Source organism: Gobio gobio (assembly GCF_949357685.1).
Source record: "Gobio gobio genome assembly, chromosome: 6".
Taxonomy (NCBI): Eukaryota; Metazoa; Chordata; class Actinopteri; order Cypriniformes; family Gobionidae; genus Gobio; species Gobio gobio.
The window spans coordinates 21,410,766-21,421,736 of record NC_137102.1 but is presented as its reverse complement, the minus strand read 5'-3'; the positions used below and the strand labels follow the sequence as shown (position 1 = coordinate 21,421,736).

At 36.1% G+C, this 10,971-nt stretch overlaps 1 protein-coding gene across 2 annotated transcripts in view; it reads right to left on the bottom strand.

Moving 5' to 3' along the window:
* Positions 1 to 1,660: 1,660 nt before the first annotated feature.
* The window catches only part of cmpk (cytidylate kinase), a 12,031-nt gene continuing 2,720 nt past the window's right edge, over positions 1,661 to 10,971 (bottom strand). Inside the window, exons 2-7 of one of the 2 annotated variants that reach the window (XR_013816679.1) lie at positions 10,252 to 10,398; positions 8,858 to 9,010; positions 8,587 to 8,663; positions 8,305 to 8,401; positions 4,549 to 4,726; positions 3,230 to 4,175 (exon numbers count right to left, since the gene is read on the bottom strand). Coding sequence is in view for 1 of the 2 variants with exons in the window: in XM_079819155.1 (XP_079675281.1) it covers positions 4,134 to 4,175; positions 8,305 to 8,401; positions 8,587 to 8,663; positions 8,858 to 9,010; positions 10,252 to 10,398 (516 nt within the window). In the remaining variant the exon portion in view is untranslated. Of the gene's footprint in view, positions 4,176 to 4,548; positions 4,727 to 8,304; positions 8,402 to 8,586; positions 8,664 to 8,857; positions 9,011 to 10,251; positions 10,399 to 10,971 lie in introns of both variants that reach the window. The other variant, XM_079819155.1, reaches the window with a different exon arrangement.

The following is a 10,971-nucleotide window of genomic DNA, read 5'->3' as shown; positions in this document are numbered from 1 at the left end:
TTACAAAGTCCATCTCACCACAGTGACTCTACAATAATTTTACGATGCGACGACAATAGTTTTTGTGCGCAAAAAAAAAAAAAATCGAAATAAAACCTTTATCCAACTTGTTCTTGTCTTCCGTGTGTGCCTCCACGACGCATGCGTGAGAATTTCACGCAGATCCGGCGTTCGGACACATGACCCAGAAGCGATTTGTTTACAAGCAGAGGAAGCTGTTGAATTCTACATTGAGCGTGCTTTAGGTCTCGGCGTAGTGCTCAAAATGGGGCTTAAGTGTGCATTTCATGGATTCCCGAACGCTGCCGCTACGTCGTATTCTCACGCATGCGTCGTGGAGGCACACACGGAAGACAATAACAAGTTGGATAAAGGTGTTATTTGGATTTTTTTTGCGCACAAAAACTATTGTCGTCGCATCGTAAAATTATTGTAGAGCCACTGTGGTGAGATGGACTTTGTAACGACGTTTTAAGTGCCTTTAATGGGTCTTGGGAGTATAAATGTACTAAATGCCAATGGAGGCCTATCTGAAGCCTTTCTCAGCCATCAGCTTTCAACAAAAATATCTTCATTTGTGTTCCGAATATGAACGGAGGTCTTACGGGTGTCGAACGACATGAGGGTGAGTAATTAATGACAGATTTTTCATTTTTGGGTGAACTAACCCTTTAAGCTCCACCCACCAAATTTCAAGCCGTTCAAGATTTTCTCACAGGCTTTAACAGCACCTTTACCCAGAGCGTTACCCTTTTTTACCACTTACTTTCTGTACCATGCAAGTGCCTTTGTTTGATATTTGAAGATTCCCTTTTGTTAAGTTTGGTATAAATGTATATTTTCTTGCTTATATAACTTTTACCTGATTTGGCGTTGTTGTGAAACTAAAGCTCTGTATTTTGTTCCTTTTTGTAGAAACCACACACACGTACACATACCTTCACACGTACACTCAATACCTGCTTGGGTGCATAATAAAAGACTCCTTTTCCTGAGTTGACTAGACTGGACCTGTTCTTACCAGCCCCACTGGCTTCAAGCTAGCTACCTAAACAAGTATGATCTCTGCAGGATATTAATAGGAGTTACTAGATCAGTGGGCGAGGCCATAAACAGAGGGCGTTTTTCACTGCGTTATCTGATTTTCCCACGTCACAGTGTGGGTCGGGTCGGGGAACTGGAACCTTATTGTAAAGGGAAAAAGTGATAAACTTAACATAAAATATACATTTCATTCCAACACGTATCAATTTTAACCTAAAATGTTGGTGATGAATAAAGACAAGTGAATGAACATGTTAAATGTCAACTAGTGGTTTGTTCAGGCATATTAGAGTTACATACAGTACATGTAGGCTAATGTCCAAAACTATAGAACCTAATCATCCATTGTATTTCCACATTGTTTAACACTAGGCGGTGGAAGTGTACCGCTGATTCATTCACCTACAAAAGTACAGAGGTTACTATACAAGCTCACCTGGTCCTTCCACAAATAAAAAAAAAAAACAAGTTGTGTCTGAACGTAGCTTTGTCTTCTTAAGTGCCACTATTGTTGTGCTGCAACATGAGAGGTTCTTTCACAGGCATGGATTATACTTTACAGCTTTAAACTTTCAGTTAATATACAGGGCCTGAACCATGACTATGTATTTATTTTCCTGTTTAAAGTGTTTATTGACTGCTGGTTACTGAAAGTAACTGATAATATTACAACGAAAAAGTTTATTTAAGAGGTGTGACCATTTTGTATGTAATCCAAATTACCTTTTAAAATAAAACTTCAAATCCATGTTTATATACATCAGTTTAAAGAGGTGTATAGAGTAAAAATGTACCTTTAACTAAAATGACTCAAAAGAGATTTCACTGTATATTCCTGATGCAGAATTTCTTTGTCCCTCACTTTCTGTTCAACAATGTAATGCTGTGATATTTCCCCCATTTTAAAATCATCTTTACAATATCAAGTTAACAGAAGTTTCTTAATAGACAAATAATCATCAGTATTTCATACACACTCGCTGTATATTAGCCATGTCAAGTTCATACAACAAAAAAAACTGCATAACGATCCATTTCTAAAAGAAAACTTTTAGTAATATTGTGAAATATTACAACTAAAAATAACCGTTTTCTATTTTAATATATTTTACAATGTAATTTATTCCTGTGATGGAAATTTTCAACATCATTCAGAATCATTGTCTTCAGTCACATGATCCTTCAGAAATCATTCTAATGATGATTTGATGCTCAATAAACATTTCTGATTATCAATGTTAAAAACTTCGTACTATTTGAAAACATACATTTTTAGGATTCAATTATGTTTGGTTTTTTTTAAACATGTTTTTTTTAAACAGTAGGCTATTACAAAGTTATCATTTACAAATGTATTGTGACAAGGTTGAAATAATAGAGTTGCTAGGATGTAACCAACTTCAAAGCATTAGTTTAAAGGTACACCAATTCCCTCTAGCAGTTAAAAAAACAGAAGCACATGCATTTTGCGGCAGAACATTGTTTTGGTTGTGCTTCAGCTCTGCATGACTGTCGATGAATATAAACCTTTACTACAGATGATGCTTTACAAAGTTCGAGAGCTTGGCAATTTTTCAGTTCAATAAAATACCTTACTCACCTGGAATAAAAACATCCTCTCCGCATCTCTTTTACATTTCAAATCCCTCAGTTCTCACAATCTACGGAAAGCCAAGCCAATGTTGATTCTTGTTTTATTACAAGCTCTGTCACATTATATTTTTGACAGGAGACTCTCCATGTTTTTCGGCGTTTATTTAACAGGTGATTCCATGGAAGTGCGAGATTTAGCTGCTCCATGTCAAGCTTTCTCACTGCAGCTGGATACTATTGTTTGTATGTAACCTATTCCACTCCCAAGCTATACACCAACTTTTCTCTATTTAGAGATATGACGAGATGCATACGTCACATGCCTGTGTGTATGCAATTTCCAGCGAAAACCATCCCGACAGGTCTGAAATATAAACACTTATAACTAAAATATAAACACTTATAGAAGGCTTACCATAGTGAATCAGGTTAAGACAAAAGCAAGGATTGATTGTTCATTTTTAACAAAAAAAAGTTAATTTGTCCAATATGTTAATTAAGCTTTGTTCTTCTCCTGTAATGCAGAATTTTGAAATATTGAGGTAAGAATCTTGCAAAACTCAAATTAGGCATTCGACTGGAAGAGTCAGAAGATGTTCAAAATCAGAACATTTATTTTTCTTCAGCAGGATCTGTCATCCTTGATATTTCATGTACTGTTTTAAGTTATTTACGGACACAATCTGAACAGATTGAACCGTCACATCAATATGACAAATTCAGTTTATTCATGAACGACGCCAAAGACGCTGAGAAAATCAAATAAAAACATGAGCCCCCATTCCCCACATCTTAAAATCTACTGCCTGAGCAAAGATGGCATGTGTTTGGAATACAGCCGCCACAATATGATAAAAGAAAATGTACAGCTAAAATTGAGTTCTCAATTCTTGGGTAGCCAGCAATAGGTCCTCAGAACCTGCTGTGGATTACTATGCAAAACAATGCGAAAAAGATCACCAAATATAACACAAACAGGTCTTGAAATCTAAAATGCTCTTACTTCCTGTTGGTCATTTATAATCACTCATTTGCTTGGAGAATGAAATGGTTAAGTGCAGAAGCATTTTCCAACCTATTCTTGGCTTATTTCTAATTGTGTTTTATACACTGAATGGTAGACGTTTCTAAGCATCTCTTTCACATATGATAAGAATGATAATCTTCAAGTTAAGAGCAAATGCGTGCATGTTTTGTTCCTATAGGAGTGCCCTGAATGCTATTGCTCAAGCTTGCCTTATTCTCTACTGAAATATTGTTCCTCTTTAGTGTAATATTGAACAAGTATGGATTGTTTGCTCAAAGTGTTTTCCTTTCAGACTTACAAACACAGATATAAGCGCACTCTCGTGTCTAAAAAAAACCCTATTTTACTGTAGAATGAGTAAAAATGTAAATATATATATATATTGATACATGAAGGAGGCATATCACTACCGACATCAATAAACAGACACCTTCATTTTCAAGAATTTGGATTTTTGCTGTGGAAGTGTTTAGCCTTCTTTATCCAGAATGTTCTTCACATCTGCAAACACCTGAAAGAAAGTTAAAGGAAGCAAAATGAAGCCCAAGAAGATGGTAGGATGTATATTATACCCACATTTACCTCTACAGCGCTATGGCATTGTAAACAGTAGTGTTATTTAGGGGCCAAACGCCAAAGGCGCTGTAGCCCCAATTGTAATTGTTGGCTTCTTTATTTAAGTGCCCCCTGTTATTCTTTTTCAAATATTCCCTTTCATGTAGTGTGTAATAGAGCTCTTTGAAAATGTAAAAGGTCTGCAAAGTTTTAAAGATCAAAGTGCGCGACAAATAAAGTTATTGTCTTCTAAAGGAAAGAATTGATTCTAAACTGAATGATCCTGAAAAGAGTCGTCAGTAATTCCAGTCTCACTTCTTGTTGCATACCTATGTAACAATGTAACAAATTTGCATAATTCCAGCCTATGATCTTCATTTGCCGCCTGCAAACAACGTCTACTTTGACCCGCCCTCTAACACTGAAGTTGTAGCGGAGGCCTGGAAGAGTTTGGTTCGTGTTGTCTTCACTGTGAATCCACTTTGCTGCACTTCATAAGGACTCGTGCTGGAATTGATACGGAAAAACCGATGCCATCATTAATGTTCGCGAGTTTTTGCAGTATTGTGCAATGTAGCCAATCACAGACATACATGTTGATTTATTGCACGCAATGGCCAATCAGATGCATTTAAAGGCATAATCCACTTTATTTGAAAATAGGCTCATTTTCCGACTCCCCTAGAGTTAAACAGTTTAGTGTTACCATTTTCTAACCCATTCAGCCGATCTCCGGATCTGGCGGTAGCACTTTTAGCATAGATCATTGATGCATCTGATTAGATCGTTAGCATCTCACTCAAAAATGACCAAAGACTTTCGATATTTCCGTATTTAAAACTTGACACTTCTCAGGGCTCGACATTAACGCTTGTCCGGGAAGAGTGGATTTTTTTGAAGGGGCAAGTGAAAGAGAATTTGAATTGCCTGACTGAACAAGCTGATTAAAACGTCAAAAAAATTACTAGGGAATCAACAAAATGCAACAATAATTCCGCATTCATTTAGTGTAATTGGCAATCGATAGTGGATAATAATATATAATGTATAATGAACTGACGGTAACAAGGTTGCGCTGTTGATGCTCGCGCAGCCTCTCGAGGAGAAATCACAACAAATGAGCGCCGCTCATACAAAGAAACTCAGTTAACGTACACGGTTAACATTACAAATTGTGGAGTTTTTATATTTATAACATATGATAGCCTACAGTAAAGCAACATCACAGAACCAAGAGTGCTATTTTCCTGAATACCATCATGACTGAAAATGACACTGATTTCATATGACAGTTCCATAAACAATTAATTAACATTAAGTTACTTACATTTTAGATGCAATATTCACTGTTTTTGTTTGATTTCAGCAGCAAAAATAGTTCCAAACAAAGATCACAGCAGAACCATAAAGCTTCTCACAGCAACTGTGTGTTACTGAATGAATCATCCGTTTGAATGAATTGTTTAAATGAATGATTCAATGACTCACTCATTAAGACGGTCACCTGCTGCCACCTTTAGTTTATTTCTTATTTGTATATTCAAACATATTTAAAACAATCTCATTACATTATTTAATGCAGTTGTAATTTTTTTTGTGTGTGTGTAAATTATTTAATTTGATTGGTAACAGCCCTATAGTGTCTTATTCGAATACAATTTGTAGATCAAATTAAAAAAATAAATAAAATGAAAGCTGAAACATAGCCTATATTTAATAAGATTCAGGAAAAAAAGCCCTTTATAAAAAGGTCAAAATATCACAAATATGCAGATATAAATGTGTCAAAACTGATTGAACACTGATGAGAATATTGCTTCAGAATAAATTATATTTACAACACACACCAAAAAAAAAAAAAAAAAAATCGGACAAGCAAATTTTTTACTCGGACTGACATATTTACTTGTCCAAAGGACAAGCACGTGAACCGGCTTAATGTTGAGCCCTGCTTCTGCTAGTTACATTGTGTACTAAGACCGACGGAAAATGAAAATTTGCGATTTTCTAGGCCAATATGGCTAGGACCTATTTTCTCATTCCTGCGTAATAATCAAATAACTTTTCTGCCGTACCATGGGGGCAGCAGGCGCAATGATATTACGCAACCCTGAAAATAGGCTAACTTCCATCAACATAACCACGTGACAACCTGCTTGCACAGGAAGCGTGCTGGGGACTATTTTCAGGCGCTGCGTAATATCATTGCGCCTGCTGCACCCATAGTACGACAGCAAAGTTTACTTGATTATTACTCAGCGCCTGAAAATAGTCCCCAGCACGCTGGAGCGGGACAGAATCCTGCGGGAGCAGGAAATATCCGTCCTGCATAGGTCTCAACTTGGATGTAAGTAAAACTGTTGTAGGAGACCTCCAAAATAAAATAAAAAAGCATAATAAGGGCACTTTAATATTATTCCTCCACAATGACAGACTATGACAGCCCTATCAACTGTACATAGGAAAATGTCAAAATTTGTATGCAGAATAGTAATCTGAACAATTTTGGGGTCTCTACAACTTACTCCATAGCACCATCTGCAGTTCAAAAATTTACTTTTCTTTTTGCTATAACTTTTGAAAACTTTGGCATAGAAACAAAATTGATTAATGATTACTCTTCTCATGCTGATCATAATCAATGTCTTACATTTAGACTCTGCCCATTACAGTAGTCGCTATTTTGAAATGTTAAAGGGTTAGTTCACCCAAAAATGAAAATTCTGTCATTAATTACTCACCCTCACGTCGTTCGAGACCCGTAAGACCTCCGTTCATATTCGGAACACAAATGAAGATATTTTTGTTGAAAGCTGATGGCTGAGAAAGGCTTCTGATAGGCCTCCATTGGCATTCAGTACACTTATACTCCCAAGATGGATAAAAGGCACTCAAAACATCGTTACAAAGTCCATCTCACCACAGTGACTCTACAATAATCTTACGATGCGACGACAATAGTTTTTGTGCGCAAAAAAAAATCAAAATAACACCTTTTTCCAACTTGTTACTGCCTTCCGTGTGTGCCTCCACGACGCATGCGCGAGAATATGACGCAGATCCGGCGTTCGGACAGATGACCCAGAAGTGATTTGTTTACAATCAGAGGAAGACGCGCGTATCTCAGCTGTTGGATTCTACATTGATCGTGCTTTAGGTCTCGGCGTAGTGCTCAAAATGGGGTTAGAGTGGCATTTCATGGAATCCCGAGCCCCGGCGCTACGTCATATTCTCGCGCATGCGTCGTGGAGGCACACGCGGAAGGCAATAACAAGCTGGATAAAGGTGTTATTTTGATTTTTTTTTGCGCACAAAAACTATTCTCGTCACATCGTAAGATTATTGTAGAGTCACTGTGGTGAGATGGACTTTGTAACGACATTTTAAGTGCCTTTTATCGGTCTTGGGAGTATAAGTGTACTGAATGCCAATGGAGGCCTATCTGAAGCCTTTCTCAGCCATCAGCTTTCAACAAAAATATCTTCATTTGTGTTCCGAATATGAACGGAGGTCTTACGGGTCTCGAACGACATAAGGGTGAGTAATTAATGACAGAATTTTCATTTTTGGGTGAACTAACCCTTTAAGTATTCTACTCCTCCTTTTGTCCCAAGACACACAGAAATGACTAAACAGATTTTTTGTTTTGTTTTTCACATCTTATCAAAAGTTACAATGATGTACAGTTAACAATACTGATCAAAAATTGGATGAGAGGCTGTATCTCAGCCTTTCTTTGATCTATTGAAATGACAATTGGTACGCTTCATTTGCACCATGATCTAAGGGTACATGCCAAATTTTGTTGCAGCACTAACTACAGGTCAAGAGATCTGAAAAGAATTGATTAATTTTGCATAACTTTTGAAAAGTTTATCACAAGATCATGATCTTGGTGTATATGGATTGCGAGTGCACCTATAGCAATTTTGCCGAGATCCTTGTGTCCTTAATATTTTTTTATTTGTGCCTTTTTAGTTTCAGTTATTAAAGAATAATAAAATAATTTGTATTTTGTGTACCCTTTAACACAAAACTCCCCCCAAAAATTCAGGCTTAAAGGGGAAAAAAAAGATCAATCATACCTCATCCACTGACCGGGAGGCATCAATCGTGCGCACCTTCCCTTGCTTCTCGTACTGCTCTATAATGGGCCGTGTGGACTGAAGGTAAGTCTGGATCCTGACAATTAAACAAGAATTCGTAGGTTAAGTTAAGGCAAATGAAATGCGCAACCCAATATAACTCTGGTGAGTGCCACATTTTCCAAATACAATGCAAATTTCTGAGGTCACTTTACTGTATACTTTGCATGCATGATTGGCAATATATCTGCTATTTAATAAGTTATTATAGAGAGGAAGTACCTCTTCTCTAGACTTTCTCTGTTATCATCAGTGCGTCCGCTGCTCTTTCCCCGCTCTAAACATCTGTCAATGCACACCTGAAATACACAACTAGCTGAAATGACATTCCATATTTTTGTTTAGATAATGTAAAAAGTTACACTACATTTTATTTCAGAAGAGTTTTTCCATGACCATGTCAAAGATCATCTAGTTAGATGCCATTTAAATCAACTGCAATGGTAGAACAATAAATAAACCAAAAATATCCTGAAAATATGTTCATCCTCACCTCATTACTGCAGTCAAAGAAAAGAACAAACTTGACATCTGCTTTCTCATCCATTACAGTGTTCCACCCCAGCAGATTGTCTTGGTTACGTGGAAAACCATCAATGAGAAAGCGAAACTTCTTTTCATCAACTTTCATAGTCTGTTCCATCGCCTGCCAAATGCATATTTACAACAAAAAAAGGGAAACACTTTATTTGTGTTCTTGTTACATGTACTTCCAGTAGTAATAACAGTAAATGATGCATAATTACATGCAACTAACCCTAATCCAAACACTAACTCTAATCCTATGGTAAGAACATGATGTTAATAAGAACATGATGATCAACAGTGAAATTATAAATGTAATTACAGATGTAATAGACACTTTTCACATTTCCGGGTTTCTCAGAGTGGAAGTTGTCATAGTTGGGTTAAATATTATAGCTGTGAATGAGAGAATACATTAATAATTTTTTTGTGTGCCCATTTGCTCAAATAGCAAAAGAAAAACGGCACAATAGTGATTTCACAACTTTCAAAAAGAGGAAAAAAATAGAGTGAGATTGAAAACGGCAGTCAAAAGAGAGAAATATGTTAATTTTTACCATCACTCCCATAGACGCTGTATTAGAAAAACCCTCACAGGAGCGGTAATTTGATGCAAAAGTAATAAAATACAAAGTATTAGTGTTATAAATGTACATTATATATATATATATATATATATATATATATATATATATATATATATATATATATATATATATATATATATATATATATATATATATATATATATATATATATATAATTTTTTTTATTTTTTATACAAAAAACATTGCAGGATTTACGCGTCATCACAGTCTGTGAAAAGGGTCTATTACATGCAGGTCATTTTAAAAATGTAAGAACATGTATTAAAATGTCAAAACATGTATGTACATAATAAGTGCATTGTATCAAATTATTCACTTAAATGTTAGTACATAGTAGTTAAGGCCACCTAATATAAAGTGGGTCCTATAATTACACTGTAACAAAGACACCCTAAAATAAAGTGTAACCAAAAACTGAAAAACAAATATCTGAAAATGTTTTAGATAAAATGAATGTCTAATCTGCAACTCAACTCACAAAAGGTGAATCTGAATTAGAACTTTGCTTTAAAGAGGCTTGGCCGTTTTGTAATGGTATCGGCAGAGTTATGATTTATGCCTATTATTATGAACCCGACCGCTCTTTGAACTCTCCTCCCCGATGGTAAAACTGCACATATTTGTTATCAAGTTCACTCTCAGTAATATTTCTCAATCTGTTTGAAAATGTCAACTGCTAATGTTCCGGCTCCCTTCTACAATCCCTTTGACTGGACTGATGGGCTTGTAAAACAGGACAGACAAGTGTAATCACCTTTCTCAGTAAGTTGATGGTTATTTCAACTGGAACTATCTTGCCCTCTTTGATGTAGTTGTCAATGAGCTGACCAAACTCCGAGCCCGTGCGGCTGCGCTCCTCTCTCAGGAGGTCTCCGGCAGACAGGTGAGTGTAGCTGTAGTTCTGAGCGCAGCGCGTTCAACAAAAACATCACACATTAGGTACTTCAATGCAGCACATCACAGTTAACACAACCCAGAAGATTAAAAGCTTTTTGTTATGGATAGTGACAGCTGGCATTTATATGAATGGAGAGAGAAAGAGAGGTGTGTTGTAAATGAAAAGGCAGCTCTGTAGCAAAAGCAGTCCACAACTTCAATCATGAGACACAAATTGAGTGTCCAAACGTTTGGTTGCTGTATGTGTATGTACTAGACATCATAAGCATACAAAAGTCTTATTTAAGAACCTGGTTTAGATGCCATATGGCTAACAGAGAGTTTTTATAACACTCGACGTAGGCACTTGACTCAGTATCTTTAAAAAAACAGAACAGAGGTCAGATTTTTCAATATCTGCAGCCTATGCACAATTTTCATAGAAGCTGTGACCTGACATGTTATTCTCCATCTTAAGCCATTTTAAACAATTATTCAGACTTAAAAAATGTGTAATTCTAGTTACTGTAAATAAAACATACACTTTCATCCCAATTTTATATATATATATATATAAATAAATGCTATATGCTAAATT